The sequence below is a fragment of the Ostrinia nubilalis genome, chromosome 7, assembly GCF_963855985.1.
Source record: "Ostrinia nubilalis chromosome 7, ilOstNubi1.1, whole genome shotgun sequence".
Classification (NCBI taxonomy): Eukaryota; Metazoa; Arthropoda; class Insecta; order Lepidoptera; family Crambidae; genus Ostrinia; species Ostrinia nubilalis.
In genome coordinates, this window is record NC_087094.1 from 13,366,976 (window position 1) to 13,389,404 (window position 22,429).

The 22,429-nt window shown below is 34.9% G+C and overlaps 8 protein-coding genes across 9 annotated transcripts; 4 read left to right on the forward strand and 4 right to left on the reverse strand.

Annotated features, from left to right (window-relative positions):
- The first annotated feature begins 1,040 nt into the window (after nt 1-1,040).
- LOC135073371 (probable DNA-directed RNA polymerases I and III subunit RPAC2) lies at nt 1,041-2,006 on the forward strand. Its single transcript, XM_063967524.1, has 3 exons — nt 1,041-1,208; nt 1,360-1,460; nt 1,813-2,006. The coding sequence occupies exons 1-3, from the start codon at nt 1,194-1,196 to the stop codon at nt 1,979-1,981; spliced, it is 285 nt and encodes a 94-aa protein (XP_063823594.1). The 5' UTR covers nt 1,041-1,193; the 3' UTR covers nt 1,982-2,006.
- Nucleotides 2,007-2,508: 502 nt separating this feature from the next.
- Nucleotides 2,509-3,954, reverse strand: LOC135073370 (small ribosomal subunit protein uS5). Its single transcript, XM_063967523.1, has 3 exons — nt 3,879-3,954; nt 3,032-3,551; nt 2,509-2,825 (listed from the first exon to the last, which is right to left on the reverse strand). Exons 2-3 carry the CDS (start codon nt 3,548-3,550, stop codon nt 2,559-2,561), a joined length of 786 nt encoding a protein of 261 aa, XP_063823593.1. The 5' UTR covers nt 3,551; nt 3,879-3,954; the 3' UTR covers nt 2,509-2,558.
- Nucleotides 3,955-4,474: 520 nt separating this feature from the next.
- LOC135073369 (N(4)-(Beta-N-acetylglucosaminyl)-L-asparaginase-like) lies at nt 4,475-6,384 on the reverse strand. The gene is made up of 6 exons (XM_063967522.1): nt 6,113-6,384; nt 5,826-5,979; nt 5,401-5,629; nt 5,043-5,239; nt 4,846-4,953; nt 4,475-4,762 (listed from the first exon to the last, which is right to left on the reverse strand). Exons 1-6 carry the CDS (start codon nt 6,249-6,251, stop codon nt 4,537-4,539), a joined length of 1,053 nt encoding a protein of 350 aa, XP_063823592.1. The 5' UTR covers nt 6,252-6,384; the 3' UTR covers nt 4,475-4,536.
- A 226-nt stretch (nt 6,385-6,610) lies between these two features.
- On the forward strand, nt 6,611-8,771 carry LOC135073649 (adenosine deaminase-like protein). 2 transcript variants are annotated; one of them, XM_063967805.1, is made up of 7 exons: nt 6,611-6,736; nt 6,873-7,021; nt 7,366-7,554; nt 7,739-7,958; nt 8,109-8,265; nt 8,351-8,451; nt 8,541-8,771. In XM_063967805.1, the coding sequence occupies exons 1-7, from the start codon at nt 6,698-6,700 to the stop codon at nt 8,724-8,726; spliced, it is 1,041 nt and encodes a 346-aa protein (XP_063823875.1). In that variant the 5' UTR covers nt 6,611-6,697; the 3' UTR covers nt 8,727-8,771. The 2 variants fall into 2 exon arrangements, with proteins under 2 accessions (XP_063823875.1, XP_063823876.1); XM_063967806.1 differs by having other exon boundaries at nt 6,632-6,736; nt 6,862-7,021.
- A 202-nt stretch (nt 8,772-8,973) lies between these two features.
- Nucleotides 8,974-12,736, forward strand: LOC135073365 (mitochondrial import inner membrane translocase subunit Tim8). The gene is made up of 3 exons (XM_063967517.1): nt 8,974-9,181; nt 9,273-9,450; nt 12,472-12,736. Exons 1-2 carry the CDS (start codon nt 9,083-9,085, stop codon nt 9,444-9,446), a joined length of 273 nt encoding a protein of 90 aa, XP_063823587.1. The 5' UTR covers nt 8,974-9,082; the 3' UTR covers nt 9,447-9,450; nt 12,472-12,736.
- On the reverse strand, nt 12,731-13,980 carry LOC135073364 (RNA transcription, translation and transport factor protein). Its single transcript, XM_063967516.1, has 4 exons — nt 13,820-13,980; nt 13,515-13,739; nt 13,288-13,374; nt 12,731-13,208 (listed from the first exon to the last, which is right to left on the reverse strand). Exons 1-4 carry the CDS (start codon nt 13,878-13,880, stop codon nt 12,910-12,912), a joined length of 672 nt encoding a protein of 223 aa, XP_063823586.1. The 5' UTR covers nt 13,881-13,980; the 3' UTR covers nt 12,731-12,909.
- A 2,293-nt stretch (nt 13,981-16,273) lies between these two features.
- LOC135073367 (dehydrodolichyl diphosphate synthase complex subunit DHDDS) lies at nt 16,274-17,898 on the forward strand. The gene is made up of 5 exons (XM_063967519.1): nt 16,274-16,601; nt 16,737-16,870; nt 16,967-17,115; nt 17,211-17,386; nt 17,511-17,898. The coding sequence occupies exons 1-5, from the start codon at nt 16,413-16,415 to the stop codon at nt 17,709-17,711; spliced, it is 849 nt and encodes a 282-aa protein (XP_063823589.1). The 5' UTR covers nt 16,274-16,412; the 3' UTR covers nt 17,712-17,898.
- Nucleotides 17,899-17,949: 51 nt separating this feature from the next.
- Nucleotides 17,950-20,209, reverse strand: LOC135073366 (protein FAM50 homolog). The gene is made up of 6 exons (XM_063967518.1): nt 19,679-20,209; nt 19,325-19,426; nt 18,953-19,157; nt 18,545-18,699; nt 18,351-18,463; nt 17,950-18,151 (listed from the first exon to the last, which is right to left on the reverse strand). The coding sequence occupies exons 1-6, from the start codon at nt 20,021-20,023 to the stop codon at nt 18,052-18,054; spliced, it is 1,020 nt and encodes a 339-aa protein (XP_063823588.1). The 5' UTR covers nt 20,024-20,209; the 3' UTR covers nt 17,950-18,051.
- Nucleotides 20,210-22,429: the final 2,220 nt, after the last annotated feature.

Sequence of the window (22,429 nt, forward strand, 5' to 3'; positions counted from 1 at the left end):
CTATTTAATTAACTTATCAATAAACTTGTATCTTACTTATACTTAAGTACAAATAAAATTATCACAAGAATGTACCTACGTCCTACATACTAATATACCCAGGCCCGCATTTTTGTGAAGGTTTTAAAACTCCATCTACCTTGCTACCTGCATACAGTAGGTAAATCATCACATCGAAGCTCGCAGAATTGCTAAAATCAAGTGGCAGTGGGCGGGGGGCACATAGCTCGTAGAGACGATGGCCGTTGGGGCAGAAAAGTTCTCGAGTGACGACCACGGGCTGGAAGACGTAGCGTGGGAAGGCCTCCTACTAGGTGGACCGACGATCTGGTAAAGGTCGCGGGAAGAACCTGGATGCGGGCAGCGCAGGACCGTGCATTGTGGAAAACCTTGGAGGAGGCCTTTGTCCAGCAATGGACGTCATTTGGCTGAAACGAACGATCCTCTCTGTCACATAACAATTTTATTTAGAGTTCCACTACGCTACGGCTACGGTCTCTTCTCTCTTCCAGTGTAGTCTGGAGAAGGTAATATTATTAAAATTTGCTCTCTAAATCTTATATCACACAAAATCTTATAACACACAAAAAATAAAATTTCCTCTTCCATACTTCATGTTATTAGTAACTCATGCCCGTATTCACAAACATTACTATGAGGTCTCACAGTGCGCGTGGACGCACAGGGTGACACACGAACCAATCACAAAGCTCTATTCAGCGCTGTGCGTTCCGTTTTCTAATTCACATAAGCAAGCATCGTTTGTGAATACGGGCGTTAGTCTGGTAGCGCGGAGTTCGCCAAGTTGACTTGGGCGCATTTGCCGACTGTGGGGTAAGGATGAAGAAACTTGTCGAGTTCTTACTAAGTATGTGTTCACATTGACTTGGCTTGGCCAATTTCCCGCATAGTGTACCCGCACCATTAGCTGAAAGAAAACCTATCGACCGACAAAAAGTTGCTAGAAAATTTTAGCTTTATGGTATTGGTCCAAAGCCCGTGCTTAAAAAATAAAGTTTAAGAAGTAAATTGTCATAACATTCATTGTCTGTGGTAATCAACATAACCTCAAAAATCGTGGTAATAAAATTATGAAAAATAATAGTAGTGAAACATACGTTTTTGGAAAAGATACTTGATCACTACAAAAGCAAACGTTATTTATTAAGTGTTCATCGAAACCACTGCATAAAATGAAAATCTCAGAAGTATGTACCTAATATTACTTTAATTTTCATGTTAGTCAATAATATTTTTATTAAAGTTTTGTTAATAAATATTTATATTGTATTAATTAATATATTTCAAGTATGGAATACATAGTACAATAAATCTATATCAAAAATTGTTTTGTTTCAGCTACCCGGTGATGAAGATTCTGGCTTAACTTGCCGCACATACGTTTTTCAAAATGAGAGCCACACTTTAGGAAATGCTTTAAAATGTATTATTAATGGATAGTAAGTATATTAATATATATTTTTTCGTTTTTTTAATAATAAATGATTTATTTCTCACACAAAAATACAGAAATATATATGATAACAAAGGCATCTAGAAATTAAATCATTTATTGATTACCTCAATATTTGTATTCAGAAGGTTGCTCTAATAGCAACCTCGACTAATCACTTCAAAGATCTAGTCAACATGTCCTCCATAAGAAATAATTAAATCCTTTGCATGCTGACCTGTACGCCTTATTTTTCAAAAATTTTGACGACATCTCACCCTGTTTTAGCCAATTTCTAAATTGAACTTAAAATACCTAGTATGTACTTATTTTTTTAAACTCATCTTTTTTATTTGCAGTGAAGAAGTAGAATTTTGTGGCTACACAGTGCCACACCCAGCTGAAGCCAAAATGCACTTCAGGATACAGACAAGAAAGACACCAGCGTTAGAAATACTGAAACGAGGGCTAAAAGATCTTCAGAAAGTTTGTGACCACACTATGGATCTGTTTGAAAAAGAAGTTTAGGAATTTAATAAAAGTTCATAATAAAGTCTTGACTTTTAATTAAAAGTAGTACCTGTTTACCCAATTAGGTAAAAATAGACTAATTCAATTGATGTGAAAAAGGTGTTCATACTTGGTACTCCTAGTTGAACTACAGACAGACAATTACTGGTCTGATAAGTCCTATTTATTACTTTGAATTCTCACGTCACGCTCATGCATGGTATGCATGTGGGTTGTAATTATTTTAGCATCACCCTGCCTACTTACCCCACATTTTATACTTTCTATTCCTTCCTACCTATTTATAATAAGTTAGGTATAATAGTTATATGGGCAGGTTTATGTATGTGTATTGTGTATACCTACTCTACTGCTGCAAAATATTTATCGAGTGAAAATCATTTATTTTGAACTAATATTATAAAGTTACTAGAATAGTAGTTACACAAGCTTGACTCTAGCAGAAAATAATTTAGATTTCTACCAATAAGTAACTTGTTGAATATTGTAGGAATAATACAAAAAACAAAATAAAACAAAAAAAATAAGTTATTGTGTTATATTATTTCATAACATGAAATTCAACGACCACCATCTAGACCTTGAATTCAGAGTAGGGGGACTTGGTCAAAGGAATGTCGCGCCACAAGTCAGGGGTGAGGTAGGCGTAGGTCTTGGCAATAGCGGCGTAGGTGGCCTTGGCGAAGTTGCCAAGGGTGCCGGTGGAGCCACGCGCCGAGGTGTAGCAGTCCTGGACACCAGCCATCTGGAGAAGCTTCTTGGGGACGGGAGCAGACACAATGCCCGTACCACGGGGTGCTGGGATCAGCCTCACGGTGACTGAACCGCACTTGCCGGTAACCTGAAAACATATTTCAACAAATTAATAAGGGAGAAGAAACCATCTTTGAAAAAGTGGAAGTAAATATAAGAATCAGACGCATAAAAAACTTCATTGGACGAACCTCAAGAGGATACCACGAATGAATTTGTTATCAGTTTTCATCATAAAAGATATCAGTGAATTGCAATTATTTTGAATATGAAATAAGATCAATGATAACCCACCTTGCAAGGGACGGTATGGGGCTTTCCGATCTTGTTACCCCAGTAGCCTCTGCGGACTGGCAGGACCGACAGCTTGGCAAGGATGATAGCTCCGCGAATAGCAGTGGCGACTTCCTTGCTGCACTTGACGCCCAGCCCGATGTGTCCGTTGTTGTCTCCGATGGCCACGAACGCCTTGAAGCGCGTACGCTGACCGGCACGCGTCTGCTTCTGTACTGGCATAATCTTCAAGACCTCATCGTTGAGGGATGGGCCAAGGAAGAAATCGATGATCTCGAACTCTTTGATGGGAAGGGAGAACAAGTAAATGTTCTCGAGCTTGTCAATTTTGCCATCGCGAACCAAACGGCCCAACTTTGTTACTGGCACCCATTCCTTCTGGTCTTCCTTGCCGCGACCACGGCCGCGTCCGCGACCGCGTCCACGACCACGTGGGCCCCCGCGGCCTCTATCACCGCCTCGAGAACCAAAACCTCCGCGAAATCCGCCACGTCCACCGGCAGGAGCAGCGTCCGCCATTCTGAAATGATAACATCATGGAAATTACGACCCATTGCCAAAATACCAATCCCAATTCATGAATATTACAAAAATCAGACGCGTTTAGGCCATCACTGTGTAAACACTATGGTAGATACCACGAATGAATTGTTTTTTTGGCTTCATCATTGAAATAACACGTGGGAATGATTGGAGGTTATTATTCGTTTAGAACACTGTAACACGAGTAATTGTACAAATATTTAATTGCTACACTCACAAAATGCACTTGAGTTTATGAATTATCAACAAAAGACGAATAAATTATGAATCTATTTCATAAAATTATTAAAATGGAGAAACTTACGTTGAACAGTGTGCGCTAGAAGACGGTCAAACACAAAATGGCCGGTGCGCGGACCTAATAATTTCCGCTCCGAAACTCCACGCAGGAAAAATAGGGATGTGTCAATTTTGAGCTTAGATTAATTGAATAATCGATATCATATTTATATTGTTTTACATGAATCGACTAACAAAAATGATTTTGTTTATACATTTAATTTCTATGAGAAATTAATAATAAAAAATAATGAATTAATTTCATAATTTGTTCTTTAAAAAATCGGTAGTTTCTAAATAACGCTTACATCATGATGTCGGATAGCGATTGTCTAACTTATGGTCTCACTGGTAAAATAAGACAGACATTTCCGTATGCACAAAATTCTTTCCATTAATCATTAATTAGTAAGAACTATTCTGTAATCACCTATTTCTGACAAATAAATTATTTGATTTGATGCGGTTTGACTACTTACATCTACCTATTTATGTGTTATTATGGGTCGGGTAAAATTGGTTTCTTAGACATAATCGCACAAATTTCGTACGAAACCGTTTAGACTTCAGGTGAATTTGAATGCGAATAGTTACAATAAAACGGATTGAAAAAACACTTAATTCAGTATAATACAACGTCATATATTTATTATTTATACTATTTTACATGATTCATTGTCATATCACGAACAGTCTACTTTGATAACAGTATAAGTTTCTTGACTCTTATCATAAACAACGTAAGGGAAGGAGGTGATACCATGACACGCAGCACCGTGCTTCCCATCTTTTGATAAAGCTACAACAGCTCCCATGAAATCTGGATAGTAGCCCGATATTCTTTCAACTGCCACCCGCGCTGCCACGTCTGGTGAAGACCCATGGCGCATCTCCTCCACTGCTAAAAAGCTGAAAGTTTAGATACCAATATGAGCTGCATGAGGAAAACATAAATAAACCACTAAAGTATTCTTGATTTTTATTAACAATACCTAGGCAGAAACCGAAGCATTACATCACCATCACCTGTAGCAGCAGCCCCACCTACAGCATTTTCTGCATAAGCGCCGGATCCAGGTATAGGTGAATCACCAATCCTCCTGCAAAACAAAATGAAAACAATTTTCAAATGTCCAGGCTGAAGTATTTAAAGAAATAAAAGTTATGTAACACATTACGTAGTTCTCACCCTGGTATTTTAAATTTAGCTCCATTTGTTGAAGTACCAGCAGCAATATCTCCATTGGTATCGATGGCTACCATGCCAATCGTGTCATGATTGAACCTGTCTACATTCATATTATGACCTTTAGCATCCACTTCAAAGTTTTTATCTTCAAGTTTGCTGTAAGGACCACATGACTGCCTTGGATCTGGTTTGACATTCTAAGATAAGATAAATGAATTTATAAGATACTTAATCTTTGTATCTCAATATATAGGAAAATATAGGTTCCAATTGACTAATGTATTAACAAACTACTTATAAATACAATAGTAAATTGGAAATGCCAACATGCATTTTAAAAATTGAAGAAAATAATTACCAGCCAAAAGTTGGGTTGGCAATGGTCCTCGTTAAACCATTTTTTCCACATTGCCTTAGATTCAGGAGTAACCAGACTTTCTTTATGGAAGCCCATTTGGACGGCAAATTGAGTAGCCAGTTCCCCAACTAGGAAGGAATGCTTTGTGTGTTCTAAAACATGTCGAGCCACTGATATAGCATTCTTAATACCCCGCAAAGATCCAACAGCTCCAACATTCATTGTTCTCCTAAAACAATACAAAAACCTTTTTCTGGTTTTCTGTAGAAAAACATAATAAATCATAATTTATGTACCTACTCTACGACTTAATTAGTCAATTAATAATTTCATGGCCAAATCAGGCATACAATAATTTTGAACGATTACAATAAGCTAGGTATAATAAGCAGTTAGGTATTAAATAGTTCTGAAAATTCTAGTACCCGTCCATTATAAGGGCATCCAAAGTAGTCTCGGAATTTTCATCAGGGCTACCACCGTAGCCAACTGTGCCATCGCACTGTTGCTCTTCGCAGATCGCTGCTCCCTGCTCAATTGCATCCAAAGCTACTCCGCCTTCTTTTAACACTTCCCATGCTGCCTCGTTTTTATTTTTGAGTTAGATGAATAACAAATAAAAACGCAATCATATAAAAAACATTAAATATTTCAATTTTATAGAAAAAAAAGGTACAGGGTTATTTTTATATTGCTAATGAGGGAAACATACCTTTTATAGTGGCATTTGTAAAGTTCCAAGTCGTTATCACGATAGGAATATTTCGTTCTGTATGTAGAGTTTGAATAAAGCAAGTAAATGTAATAAATAAAATGCCTAAGTACATTGTTGTATCGCTACAAATACACATGAAATAATTATTTAGTATTTGACACACGACACGGTTATTTTCTGTTAATAAACTTTGTAATCTAAATTATTTACAGTAGGTAAACACAACATAGCAAAAATTCCAAACATTTTTATCACAGTCAAAATGTCTTGTCAGTAGTTGTCAGCAACTTGTCAGAGAGACAAAGATATTATAATTCTAGTGGTAGACTAGCAACATATAAAAATTGAGCTTACCGATATACCACCGGAAGTTCGAGTACAACACTATTTACCGATTTGGCCTAAATGCTATTTCCAGTGCTGGAATAATTTTATAAAAAAAGAGATTACTTCCGGTAAACTGTCAGATTGACATCAATTCGATTGTCTGTCAGTCACTGCTTGTTTTGTTTTGGTTCTTGTGAACGTTTCAAAAATATTTTTTTTCGTTCGTACACAATCTTAAATAATATAACAGCTGACATGGATCTAAATAACTTTTGCCATGAGCTCCCAAAAGTCGTGAGTAAAATTACAGAATTCATTCATAAAATAACCAATGAAATAGTTTACAAAAACTTTTTTAATTCATTCACTAATAACTCATTTAGTAAACGTGTACTTAAGTAACTAAAATTAATGAACAGTATTATTCCAGGAGCTACACGCTCATTTGAATGGGTCTTTAAGTCGATCTACTATGTTACACTTGAAAAGATATTACGCTGACTCTGGATTAGAAGATAAGACGAACGCCTTTTTTGATGAATTCCAAATAGGCGCGGGAGATTGCAGAAACTTGTCCGAGTAGGTATCAAACTTTTGTAAGTATGGAATATGAATTTACTAAAGTAAGTTATAAAGTTAAAGGAAAGATGTCTAAAAATAATATTGAATTTGATTAATGGCTATGCTCATGTGACATTGGCAAACGTGGAAACACAATAGCCAAAGGAGAAGAAGAAGAATATTGAAGTTCTCTATGAATTTACTAAAGTAAGTTATAAAGTTAAAGGAAAGATGTCTAAAAATAATATTGAAGTTGATTAATGGCTATGCTCATGTGACATTGGCAAACGTGGAAACACAATAGCCAAAGGAGAAGAAGAAGAATATTGAAGTTCTACAAAATAAAGTTTAATCTGTTACAGCTGTTTTCAAGTGTTTAGCATAGCCCACTCCTTAACAAGCACTCCGGAGGCTTTAGCTATGGCGACAACTCTAACTCTCCAAGAGTTCCACAGTGACGGGTGCTGTTACATCGAACTCAGGAGCACTCCGAGAAACACTCAGTACATGACCAAAGAACAATATGTTGATACAATTGTGCATTGTATGCAGTAAGTAAATAAAATAGTTGATGAGTATTTGTAACAATCAACATGTTACCATTATTGATTTTAATATCTGTCTTTGGCACAGTTAATTTCTACCGTCAGATTTAGTAACACACAGTTCCTTACTTTAGAGATACCAAGCCTTATTAATTTTTATTACAGTATTTAAAGTTTTTTAATATTCCAGGAAATCATCACTGCATTTATCTATGCTGTCGCGTTTTATAATATCCATTAACCGAAGCTATCCAGTGGCAGAAGCTGAAGCGATTGCAGAACTGGCTATAGCGAGCTATAAAAAATACCCAGACGTGGTTGTGGGTTTGGAACTTAGTGGTGAACCTACCATTGGGAAGTTTCAGGATTTTGTACCAGCTCTTACTAGAGCCAGAGAAGCTGGATTAAAAGTAAGTTAAGTCTTTCATGATAGTTATTTAATTTACTTAAAAACATACAGCTTTAAGTTAAATGTAGAAAGAATTATAAAAAAAAAATCATTGAATAAAATAATATTAGGGTAAAAATTAAATATTATTAAATTATCTCTTTAATTCCAGATTACTCTTCACTGTGGTGAAGTTTGTAATCCAGAGGAAATAATTGAAATGCTTAAATTTAAACCAGACAGGATTGGCCACGGGACTTGTATACATCCTAGATTTGGAGGCACTAATGATACTTGGTCTGCATTATGTGCTAGTAAAATACCTGTTGGTAAGTATAACGTTACAAGCAGGATGTTCAGTAAATATGGAATAAAACCCAATTTTATTAATAATATTCAAATTTTAAATTACAGAAGTCTGCCTGACTAGCAATGTGAACACAAAATCAACTCCTGATTATGATTCCCACCATTTCAAGGATTTGTATGAAGCTGGGGTCCCTGTAATCATATGTGTTAGTATTGCCTTATTACTTATTCTGCTTACTTTAGTTTGGCTTTTCGACTAATTATTTGGTACTTAGATATGGTAATTTATTTACAGACTGATGACAAAGGTGTCTTCACGACATCGTTATCAAACGAATACAGAATATGTGCTGAAACATTTAATTTAGATCAATCAAGAGTGGCGAGATTATCCCTTGATGCCTGCCAACACATTTTTGCGGATGTTCAAAAAACAGTTGTGAATAAAGTGCAGAGTTTCATAGATAAATATAATATCTAAATTACTTATTGGTTGTTTGATCGAGAAATAAAATATTTGTAATTATCTCGGTATTGATTTTAATATGATAGAATTATTCCCAAGCGTGAGTTTCGATACGTAAAGGCGTTTGGTCGCACTAGTCAAGTAATTTAGTAGAGTAACTCGCCTAGTGAGTATCAGGCTTTAAGGGGTTAAGTAGATAACGTTTTTGTTATTTTTGTTTCTAAATGGATTCCTTAGGCGACTAAGCAATTTGATAAATTAAAAAACAAACTGTCAAACTGTATTTGTCTGTCTGGTTCTAGACATAACCTAAAATCTTTCTTGGATTTCAAAATTTCGTAAATTTGAAAAGTTTTATTAGAAACTCCAATATGAGCGATTTGTCGGACTTTTCTGCTACAAAAGGAGTAGATAATGAACTTCAAGATTTTCTTTTAGCAGAAAAACAAAAAGCCCAATTTCATGCTCAGGTAAAATTTTATTCTTGGTTGCTTCATGTTAACATGGAATTACATCAGGATTGCTGTAATATTCATAAAAATGTGTAATGCTTCTTTTCAGATCCATGAATTCAACGATTTTTGTTGGGATAAATGTGTGGATAAGCCTGGCGCGAAACTAGACTCCCGCACTGAAACCTGCATTACAAACTGCGTGGAGAGATTCATCGACGTCTCGCTTCTTATTACAAATCGTTTTGCACAGATGTTGGAAAAAGGAGGCGGCATGAACTAATGTACAATTTTAACGAGTGCATTACCGCAGCAAAATTTTTATAAATGTTGTGCTTTAGAGAGTCGAGAGTATAGCAGATAATTAGTCCATCGTGAGCAGAAATTTGTCCACTAATAGCAAAATTCGTTCAAATTATAGTTTTAAAGTTATTAGGAAAAAACAGATTTTGCTGGGGTAATGTTTGAAACGTTACCCCAGCAAAATTTTTTTTTGAAAGTCGTTCTATCCCGGAACCAAATATATGGATAGATAGCTTTTGTTGCGTAGTAATTTGTCCACGAATAGCAAAATTTGTTCGTGTTCCGGTTTTCAAGTTATTCAGAATTTTGCTGGGGTAATGTTTTGTGATGTCCCAGATCTCGTAAATGGCTCAACGCAGAAGTTTGAAAAAAATACCAATGATAGACCTTGATATGTCCAAATTAGTTCAAGCATTGGTCATTGATTTGAATGATAAACACCAGTGTAATTAAATGATTTCGAAAATCAGTTAAAACGGATTTGTGAGTAAACCAGTACTCTTACAATCGAATAAAAAGGTGTAGCATGTACCCTTGGTACACCTTTATAACCACAGTAAATATAAATGATGTGGCTTTGCGCAAAAGAGAGATTTCAAGAAATTTAATTTATTTTAACAGTCTTACTTTCGTGGCCGAATACGCAATTCCCTTATAACAAGGGAACATGGCATACAATGGACAAATTAAAATGTTCCTTGAGTAAGCTATCCTGTTAATTTCAGCTTTATATTACGACTTAAAAGAAAGTTATTGAACTGCAAAAAATATCAGGAATTCTTCTATAAGCCAACCAAATTATAAAGGTTACAGAAAAGCGATCACTCCATACATACAGGTATACTTCGCAAATTAGTAGCTTAGCTGTCAATGTTTTGTACAGTTATGTGGAATATTGTAATTCGTGCAAACGATTTTTAAATATTAAATTTCTAATCAGTCTCCATCGTCCTTCCAAAATGCGTTTTTTTTTTTTCAAAAATAATGTCTAAAGTCTGTAGCTAAAGGTCTACGCTGCAAGATGGAAGAATATTCTAACCAAAAAAATGGCAGATGCAGCAGATGTCAACGGATTTAAAACTGGAGTTCATGTGACTCCTTGTAGACTTGAGTGTCTAGAGAGTCCCTTCCTCCACCATGTGTAAGAATTTTCACAAAAATACTGTCTAAGGTCTGTAGCTAAAGGTCTACGCTGCAAGATGGAAGAATCTTCTAGCCAAAAAGATGGCAGATGCAGCAGATGTCAACGGATTTAAAACTGGAGTTCATGTGACTCCTTGTAGACTTGAGTGTCTAGAGCGTCCCTTCCTCCACCATGCGTAAGAATTTTCACAAAAATACTGTCTAAGGTCTGTAGCTAAAGGTCTACGCTGCAAGATGGAAGAATCTTCTAGCCAAAAAGATGGCAGATGCAGCAGATGTCAACGGATTTAAAACTGGAGTTCATGTGACTCCTTGTAGACTTGAGTGTCTAGAGCGTCCCTTCCTCCACCATGCGTAAGAATTTTCACGAAAATACTGTCTAAGGTCTGTAGGTAAAGGTCTACGCTGCAAGATGGAAGAATCTTCTAGCCAAAAAGATGGCAGATGCAGCAGATGTCAACGGATTTAAAACTGGAGTTCATGTGACTCCTTGTAGACTTGAGTGTCTAGAGCGTCCATTCCTCCACCATGCATAAGAATTTTCACGAAAATACTGTCTAAGGTCTGTAGGTGAAGGTCTACGCTGCAAGATGGAAGAATCTTCTAGCCAAAAAGATGGCAGATGCAGCAGATGTCAACGGATTTAAAACTGGAGTTCATGTGACTCCTTGTAGACATGAGTCTCTAGAGCGTCCCTTACTCCGCCATGCGTAAGAATTTTCCAAAAATACTGTCTAAGGTCTGTAGTAAAAGTCTAAGCTGCGAGATAGAAGAATCTTTTAGTCAAAAAGATAGCAGATGCAGCATATATCAACGGATTTAAGACTGGACTGGCACCACCTTGCAATGTCATCCTCTCATTGTTATCTGTAATGTAAATTATTTTTAAAATGTATTTAAAAAATAAAATGTTCGTTTTATTATTTCAATAATCTGACCTCTCAACTCAACACAACACCTTTGTTCGCAACTGTACTGACGAAAGCTCGATATCATACCGTTGATTTAAGATGGCAAGCCTTATGTATGGAACGGTCGCTTTTTTGTGACCTTTATAATTTGGTCGGCTTATAGAAGAATTCCTGATATTTTCTTGCAGTCCGATAACTTTCTTATAAGCCGTAATATAAAGCTGAAATTAACAGGATAGCTTATTCAAGGAACATTTTAATTTGTCCATTGTATGCCATGTTCCCTTGTTATAAGGGAATTGCGTATTCGGCCACGAAAGTAAGACTGTTAAAATAAATTAAATTTCTTGAAATCTCTCTTTTGCGCAAAGCCACATCATTTATATTTACTGTGGTTATAAAGGTATACCAAGGGTACATGCTACACCTTTTTATTCGATTGTAAAAGTACTGGTTTACTCACAAATCCGTTTTATCTGATTTTCGAAATAATTTAATTACACTGGTGTTTATCATTCAAATCAATGACCAATGCTTGAACTAATTTGGACATATCAAGGTCTATCATTGGTATTTTTTTCAAACTTCTGCGTTGAGCCATTTACGAGATCTGGGACATCACAAAACATTACCCCAGCAAAATTCTGAATAACTTGAGAACCGGAACACGAACAAATTTTGCTATACCTGGACAAATTACTACGCAACAAAAGCTATCTATCCATGTATTTGGTTCCGGGATAGAACGACTTTCAAAAAAAAATTTTGCTGGGGTAATGTTTGAAACATTACCCCAGCAAAATCTGTTTTTTCCTAATAACTTTAAAACTATAATTTGAACGAATTTTGCTATTAGTGGACAAATTTCTGCTCACGATGGACTAATTATCTGCTATACTCTCGACTCTCTAAAGCACAACATTTATAAAAATTTTGCTGCGGTAATGCACTCAATTTTAACATATTTAAGGCATTTAACTTTGCATGGTCTGATATAGTAGTTGCCATTGCAAAGTACTAGAAAATAAATTGTGATGTTGAAGTCTGTATAATAAATGTAGCATTTACGTTAAGCCCTCGCCTATTCTGTTAAAAAATATACTGTATTGAAGGCATACCAGGAAATTAGTCAGAAAACATGACTAAAAGCTTTGAATGTTCTCAAGAATGTATCACATTGTTAGATTGTTAATAAATAAAATGCAGTAACTATAAATATGTTGTGTATTTTTAATTTAGGATTTATGTTTTATAAATTACTCAGTTCACTCAAAAAGCAATATACATTTTTGTTACTGAAATAAATACATATGCTGCAATCTTATTAAAGAAAACATAATCATCTTTGAATATTTAAGATATTTATTGTGAGATTTAGACCAAAATAAATTATCTTCCAACTTTTCCAAGTTTAGTGTCAGTGCGAGGATCAGCTGTTACATTTTGCACAGCCACTAGGGCCTCATTAATTTTCGTTTGCAAATCTCTAAGATCTTGCACAAATAAGAGGGTAAGGACATCAGATGGACGTTGAATCATGTTTGCTTCAGTCTTCGGGGGATCTGGATGAGGTGCTGTTTTTAGTATTTTAGCTAGCGCTGCAAGTCTCATTTTTGGGTCTGGATGTGGGCCAACCCCAGCCAGTGCTGATACTCTCTCCACTCCGGCTTTGAAGGCAGGGCTTGAAACTAAAATGAGATTTTAAAATTGCAGATAGGTTAGGTTAGGACAATGCATATAACATAAGAAATGATTTGTGTAACTTACAATCGAGATTATCCAATGGGTTTGAAGATACCACATTAGGCGCAGTCTTTTTTGTTTCTTCAACTTTAGCATCTTTATATTTTTCAACTGAAAACATGAAAGCATTATTAGTATCATAATTTCATTTTAACATACCTAAGTGTTATTGTTTCAGTATGTAGACAAGTACAATCTTTAATATATTAAAAAAAATAGATTTTAACAAGCTTATGTAAATTGTTATATACCATTATCAGCATACTCTAATCGGACAGCATACGAGAGCAACCAATTCAGTTGTTCATTTAAAGTTCCCTCAGACGCAGGGCTGACTAAATCTTTTTGATATGAATTATAAGCATCGGTCCAACTATCGGCATCGATGTTTCTTAGACCTTCACGCTCTTCTATCTTGTAATGCCGTATTTTTTGATCTTCCAACCAAAGCACTACACTTCTATACTCCTTTTCATCTGTAAAACGAAAGCAAACAAATTCATGATTATTCGATCAATTTATCATCTACAGTAAAAGGTGTATGAATTATTATTACCTTCACAGTTAAAGCTATCGGGAGTCGGATGACCTAGCGCAGAAAGTTTTAGCTTGAACATAGCGGTAATAATCGAAAATTATCGTTTTTCCGGCAAGAAAATCTAGAATCACCACCACCCACCACCAAATCACATCAACAAGAGTGACATTGACAGCTACACGACGTGTAGGTATTTTAATTGTTCACGGCTTTGGAGATCTATTAGATGGCTAAATTGTGATACCGGTCAATAGGACACTTGACAGCACTATGATCGGTAGTCCCTCTTTGGCATAGTTCCTCTATATAGCTCTATGGTGAGCTGCTGAGACCTCATGGTAATGTTTGTGAATACGGGCGTTAGTGTGTGTACCCTATACCTACAATCAACAAAAACATGTCAACATTCAACAATATTGCCGATAATAAATGTTGAATGTTTTTAGTTTTTGTTGATTTTGTAGGGAAAAACGCACTGGAGACCGGGAAGCAGTAAGAGCATAAAAGTTTATGATGACCGAAGAAAATCCGGCTAATCCTTGAATCGCAGCGTTTTTAATGATAGACGTAATGTAATACCATGAAGCTATAGATAAAAATGGAGGCCACACTCCGAATACCAACTTGAAGCACAAACTATGTATCACTATCTCGCTCTCTGTGGGCAGACTCTCTCTTTCTAAATAAACAAAAAATATAAATTTGCTCAAATTCAATGAAACTCAATGTAAAATCTTTATTTCTTGACATAGGTATAATTAAATGATAAGTGTAAATACTGGTAAAACGTTTTAGGAAAAAATTACTGTAAAAAATGTGAAAAATGTTTACAATGATCCAATGTCGGAAATCACGAAATAAACACTTACGCGTGGAATCTTATGTCACTTCCAGGACACCACGTACTACCGCAACCACGCACTACAAAATTTTGCACCATTTCTTGTGATAAAACAATGATTATTTCCTGTAAACAATCTCAAACGAAATTAACTGCATAATGAACAAAATAGTAAACAACCGCCATGATGGGCCGGATTGGGCCGATGTTGCCACATGGTACCAATTCCCCAGGAATTGGAATTCCCTGATTCGCCAACACATTAAACCTAAACGGCCGACAATTTTGTGATTTTTATTTCAACTAGGTAATCGTAGTTCAAATATTTAATTATTTATTTGTTTAACTTCTGATTTGGTTAGTGAATTGGCTATTTCGAAGAATTTACTAGGAGATTTAAATCAGGAGATAGCAATACTACAGTCCACACTAAAAAGAGAGGTCGGCCCACAGAGAGCGAGATAGAGATAAGTAGGTATTTGACTCAAGTTTTTGTTCCAAGTCTGGCCTCCATTTTTATCTTTAGCTTCATGTGTAATACGGCGGATTATACAAATACAATACGACTGCAACAAAAGTTTTGATCCTATATTTAGAAATGATTTCCAAAGCGAACAATGAACGGAATCAATAGTTCGTTGAATTTATTTATAAAAACGTATATACTTATAAAACACAGTCCATAAGGCAAACTTAAGGCCATTTGGCATTTTCCTCCAGTTAAGCTGCTACATAATGTGAACATCCTTTGCTAGCTTTATAGAAAAAAAAAGCAACAATAACATTACGTGTCAAAATCGGTATCCTTCCGTTTAGCCAAATTACTTTTCGCCAAATTTCACTTCGCAAACAACTTATCGCCAAAGTTTCATTTCCCAAATAAACTTTTAGCAAATGTACTTTTCGCAACTAATTCATTTGGTCAAATTATCATTTGGCAAAATTTTACTTGGCAAATCTTTGTATAGCAAATGTTTTATTTTGCCATAATATTATATCCCAAATAATTTGTTTGGTCAAATTGACACTTCACATACCCACCGTTACCCACAAATCAAAGCATAAGGCACATGATCGTGGTTGTCACAAGAATTTTATGTAAAACAAAGAGATTGCAGAAAACAGTATGGTTGCAGAAAGTAGGTATTGCAGAAAATAGTAGGTTAGGTTAGGTTAGAACAGTGACCCTTAACGCGCGAAGGCGAGCGAAGCGTGCCGCGGCAGCGGCCGCCGAGCGCTAGAATCACCTCTATTGTTAATGAATAATTTGGAAATTTCGATAAAAGAATGAAATATGAAAATTAATTTAGAACAAATTTTATATAAACTACCCACTAAACAAAATAATAACCACAAGCTAATTTGTATTCCATTCTATGCACCAATCAAATTGTTTTGTAAATAGTTTATCGTGAAATATTTTTGCCAAATGAAACATTTGGCAAAACATATTTTGCCAAACAATAATTTGCTAAACAATAATATGCCAAAAACGACATTTGCGAATTAAAAGTTTGCAATAAGTTGTTTTGCCAAATAAGAATTTGCCAAATGAAAATTTGCGAAACGTTGTTTGCGATGTGATAATTTGGGAAACGTTTTTTGGCCAAACATTAGTAATCCGTCAAAATCAGGTGATTGTCAATGTTGTTGTCAAATGAGGAACACATCATATTTACCGCAAGGTTATTTAGTTTAATTCTTTTAAAATTACAGATTGTTTAACAAGTTAGTTTTCAAATTAAGTGAAGGGAGTGTTCTGCGATAAGTATGTCGTGGGTGAAAGAAGACGTCGTATCGTTCTTCCAGTTATTCTGTATCAAAGTTGTTAAGACTGGCCGCGTTCCGCAACACATAGCTTTTATAATGGATGGAAATCGTCGTTACGCCAAAAAACACAATGAAAATACGGCTGCTGGCCATTCTAAAGGCTTTGATAAGCTTTCAGAAACTTTAAAGGTAGGTTTGAATTGGAATGATGAAGGCAGGATTGACAAACATTGCATCACTCTTAACTTCATAACACAACCTTGCTGCAAGTGTACAAAACAAGTTGTAGTTTTTGAAAATAAAGTTTTTTTTAATATATTCCAGTGGTGTCTTGATCTTGGTATTCCAGAGGTGACAGTATATGCGTTCAGCATTGAGAATTTCAAAAGAAGTGAAGATGAAGTCAGTGCACTCATGGATCTTGCTAGAGATAAATTTCAGAGGTTAATTGATGAAATGTAAGTGCCAAATAAATAAGTTTTAAAGCCATTGTGATTTAAATTGAATTTTATTAAGATAGGATTGTAAATTTTAATGTAGTTGTGTTGTTTTAGAGACCAAATAAATGAGTTAGGTGTCCGTATGCATATAGCTGGGAGATTATCAATGTTACCAAAAGATTTAAGAAAAATGGTGTCTAGGGCAATGTTAGCAACCAGATACAACAACAAGTTACGACTAAACATCGCTTATGCTTACACAGGTATGCAGTACTCTATATTATTTGAAAACTTATCATTTACAATGATGCCTAATCTTGTAAGTTTGGATGTAGTTTATAAATTAACTTTGTTTTAGGACGTGATGAAATTAGTAGGGCAGCTTCAGCCATTGTAGATGGTGTGAAAAACAATGAGCTTCATGCAGATGATATAGATGAAGAATTAGTTTCCCACACACTAGAGCTTGGGGAACCCGAGTTGTTGGTTCGGACTTCAGGGGAAGTGAGACTCTCAGACTTTATGATATGGCAGGTAAATAACAGTTTTTTAAAGTAACATTTTACAAAAACTCTAGAAGTTCTGCATTAGTTTTATAGTTGCAGATGTTTTTGAATGTCCATTAGGTCAGCTCACTCAATCATTTTATCTTTTACAGATATCTAACTGTGTTCTCTACTTCACTGATGTCTTATGGCCTGAGTTCACAATATGGAACCTCTTGGCTGCCATCATTCATTTCCAAAGACAAGCACCTCCCATAAAGCATGAAGAAACCATCAGTAATAGCAAGCTGCAGTTCTTGGAGCAACTAGAAGACAGAAGATGGAAAGATTTAGAAAAACTAGTGAACTGTTGACTTTAGGGTTTAAATTAGACAGGTTAAATTGTAAATATTGATCAATCATGTTATTGCATAAGTTTATTCCATTATTTAAGTTATGAGAAAGATAGTTTTCCTAGACTAATATTGGGTTATTTGATTATGTAGATTAAAAGGAATTGGAAATTTTAATGTAATGGATTGAGGATATTTATTCAGGTTCCGAGGGTAATTTTATTAAATGAGAATTGTTTTTTAGAATAAACTACACAGCTATGTCATAAATATACTTATTTATTGCTCTAACAGGCCTATAAAGTGAACAAGATTGCTTTATAAAAGTAATCTATATTTATTCTACATAATTATGCTAAAATTACTTTCCTTTAATGGTGTACTTTGAGTATGTTTTAGTGGGGTCATATGGTTCCCATCTGGAGGCAGGAAAAATGTGTTTATTTCTTTCATACCATGACCTGGAAAGAAAAATAAATTATTTTAATTTAAATACAATAATCTTTTACTGCCTAGGTACAGAATTCACCTTGGTTACACAATAATATTTTTATGGGTCTTAGTTTAAGATGCATTGAAAATTAATTTGACATGCTTTATGATTATAATGACCAACTAAATACTATAAAAACTCATAAATTATATGATGTAAAATCATACCTAAGGAGTACTTTTCCAGCATGTGAATCCTGTTTCTCCTGTGTAGCATCATTTACTAATCTGACATCATCTGTAGCATCAAATTGGAATAGAGGACCACTTTTCCCCCTGGCCTGTAACATAAAGAACACACAATAGTAATAAAGTTTACAATAATATTCTAAGACTGTCTTCAAATTAATTAAAAAAAATACCTTGGTAACAATAAAGTCATAGAATGTATAATGATGAGGCAGTATAAGATCTTCTTTAACATACATAAGTTGGTCAGCTGAAACTGTTTTCAGTTCACTGAACTCAGGCCTCAGTGTATCCAAACATCTTTGGAGAAATTGGTAGATGGAGTTACCTGTAAAATATGAGAAACTAAAATTTTATTTTTGGCAGTACACAATGAAGATGATGTAGACAAAAATGATGCCATAATTTGCAGTATTATTGGACTATGGTGTGCTTTAAATTTGATCTGTTTCAGGCTTAGAATTTTATTCCTTTGCTGTGTTTTTATGTCCTCATAAAATTCACCACAAATGACATGATTGTAGCACAGCTGTGACACTATAGTTGAACTTACAGACCATAAAAAGATGTTATGACATTACCTTTCTTTAAAGTGACATTCCTTCTGTGCCCAGAGCCATCCCAGTAGCTGAATGTGACCGTAATAGGCTCATCTTTGAGGCTGGCTTGTGTCATCACCCATTCCAGTCGGAGTTCTTCACGTAACTTCAAGTCTGCCTCCTCTCTCTCGCGGTCAGGCAAAAATGAGGTGTCAACATCGGGATTTTTCTTAATTTTTTTTATTACCTGCATGAACAAAATATGTAATGAGATAGCATCTTATAACTACCACTATCAAGCACTATTTCAAGCAAAATTTGTGTGCCAAGAACCAAGCAGTGAAGGAGTAATAAGTAGAAATTTATAGAAAAGGGCATCAAATCTTATTTAAATTTTAAAATAATTAATCTTACTGGTTCTTTCTCTTTCCAACTGGTTTCAGGTTTTTTTGAGTCATCATCAGACAAACTATCTTCCTCCTCTTCTTCATTTAAATCAAAGGACAATGCCTGGATCTGAAAGATTAAAGAAAATACGGTCAGTGTATAGGAAACGGGGCGCTATGGGGCACGAGACTTAAATTTTTATGAAAAAAAATTTTTTTTTTGAATTTTTGGCTTTTTTTGCCGGGAATGTTTAGAATAGATAAAAATAAGACTAATCTTCAGATAACTTTTTTTTCTAGGACCAACCGTTAACTTTCTAGAGCCTTACAATTAAATTATCATCAAACATTATTAATATTTCCATTATGTTTGTTTATTTACCTGTCTTTTTTGTTTATTTTTTTGTGCCTGTTTTGCTTCAATTTCCTTCTGTCTCTCCTTTTCTTTTTCAGCCTTTTTCTGAGCCAGCTTTTTCTCTCTTTCGCGGACAATATGCTCCTGTTTCGCTTTCATCTCATCGAGAGTGACCAGACCTATCGTGGAACTCTTTAGTTGCTGCTCTACAGCATCGTAGTGCGTTGCAAACTTGTTTTCAATGTTATCTATTTTCAAATCTTCCTCAATTTTCTTTTTGCGCAGTTCTATTTCCTGTTGCGCTTTCTCCCGTTTCTTCATCAGGTGCATGGCTCTGCCAGCTTCTGAAGCAGCACCTTTGTAGTGAGCCATGATTGCCTTGTTTAGTTTGCCTTCCTTTTGATAACTGGGTACCTAGTTAAACAATACGTTGAAACGTTGTGAGTTTGAAGATTTTGTGCAAAAAAAGTGTAAAGAACAATAACGGAAGATGAGATTTTCAATAAAATACACCAAAACACAAATCTCTCGCAACAAAAAAAGTTTGACTGAATTGACAAGTATGATCAGTGTTGCCAGTCGGGTCTAGTCAGAAATTACCAGAAATATAAAAAAAAGTAACCTTTTTGAATCAAAAGTAACCTTCATACGGGGGGGGGGGGGGTGCGGAGCGATGATTGTGTAAGGTTGTTCATGGATGGAAAATGAATATGTCGGCGCCGGACACAGATGCTGCAAATTATTATTGATGATTAATAGTACCAATCTTAATATTATGTTATCTGTATAAACTGTAGAGATGATGCGCAGAAAAAGGTAACTGTCAAACAGTTGTGTCATGTCAAGTGTGAGCAAGCGGCTACGAGGTTATCTTTGAAAGCGTATTGAGTTTGGTGGAACGTTAAATTGTAGGGAGTGATTGTCAACCATCCAACATATTATTATCTCCTTGCCCGCTAACCCACGCCAATGGAGATTCCACCCCTAGAGTTCCTTCTGATAGAGACCCAGTGCCTTTAAATACAATTGATCATCTAAATTCGAAAAGTGACCAGTCGTATAAAAACGTTTCATGGATTTGCGTTTTATTATCGAAAAACATTCGCTAAAACTCATTTTTTTTAACAAATAATAAATCAAATGTTCGAGGAGTGTGACTCTCCACACAACTCCTGGGAGGTTATTCAATCAATCATAATACCGCCACTTCAATACTTCACACTTTATTATTAAAATATTATCAAAATCTATTACATATTAAATATTAAAACATTTACAACTGAATCTATCGAACTTCAATAATACAATGATACAATGTCACATTTTCTCGTTTTTCTACACCTGTCATTATTTTCAAACTTTATTCTAATGCTGTTTACTTTTAAAATAAAACCTGCCAGCAACATGTCATCTCATGATAAAATTCTATATCCTAACATCCCCTCTGAATTTTATCTTTATATAATCATAACAACTACCTATCTACTCCTTAAAACCCAACTTAACTAACTTACCCAATACAACCATACAACAAATATACTTTTGAATTAATTAACCTAAACACCTTACATAACTAACTTAAAATTAAAATTTCAAGTTAACTCCCAAAAACCTTATATTCTAATAAACCTACATAATTCGTCACATCACAAATGTCCACTATGTATCACTCACTATACATTGTCTAAGTCTCAAAAACTTTGTTCTATCCAGTGGTTTAGTTAAAATATCAGCCAAATTGTCTTTAGTAGGACAATAATAAATTTCTAATAAATTTTTATCTAATTTCTCCTTAATAAAATGGTATTTCACATCAATGTGCTTGCTCCTCCTATTTAAGATTCCGTTTTTAATCAAAACTATTGCTGATTGATTATCAACAAACAATTGTGTTTTTGGTAACTCCCCTGTCAACTCATGAATCAGACTCTGAATGTAAAGCAGATCTTTTATACACTCGGCTGCAGATATATATTCAGCCTCAGTACTAGACAAAGCAGTTACTGACTGTTTGCGAGAACACCAGTGAATTGGACCACCACCATAAAACACTACAAAACCAGTCGTGCTCTTCCTAGTATCAGGATCACCTGCAAAGTCTGCATCACAATATGCTTTTAAACTTAGATCGCTACCACGAACATATTTTATACCACTGCTAACTGTATTTTTAATATATCTAAAAATGTTTTTAATATTTGCAAAATCATTCAAATTAGGATGTTCCTGATGTCTACTACAATAACCAACATGAAACGACAGATCTAATCTTGTTTTGTTCACTAAATACAACAACGAGCCGATTAATTGCCTATAACGATGCACATATAACCTGTTCGAGGAGTGTGACTCTCCACACAACTCCTGGGAGGTTATTCAATCAATCATAATACCGCCACTTCAATACTTCACACTTTATTATTAAAATATTATCAAAATCTATTACATATTAAATATTAAAACATTTACAACTGAATCTATCGAACTTCAATAATACAATGATACAATGTCACATTTTCTCGTTTTTCTACACCTGTCATTATTTTCAAACTTTATTCTAATGCTGTTTACTTTTAAAATAAAACCTGCCAGCAACATGTCATCTCATGATAAAATTCTATATCCTAACATCAAATTCAAGTTTAAATGCACTTTATGACATAATTTTTAAATTGTCACTATTAATATTTTTTTTACTGAATAACCTGTAAAGTTAATTCTACAATTTCTGAAAAATCACCTAAAAGTAACCTTTTCATTAGTGTAACCTAAAAGTAA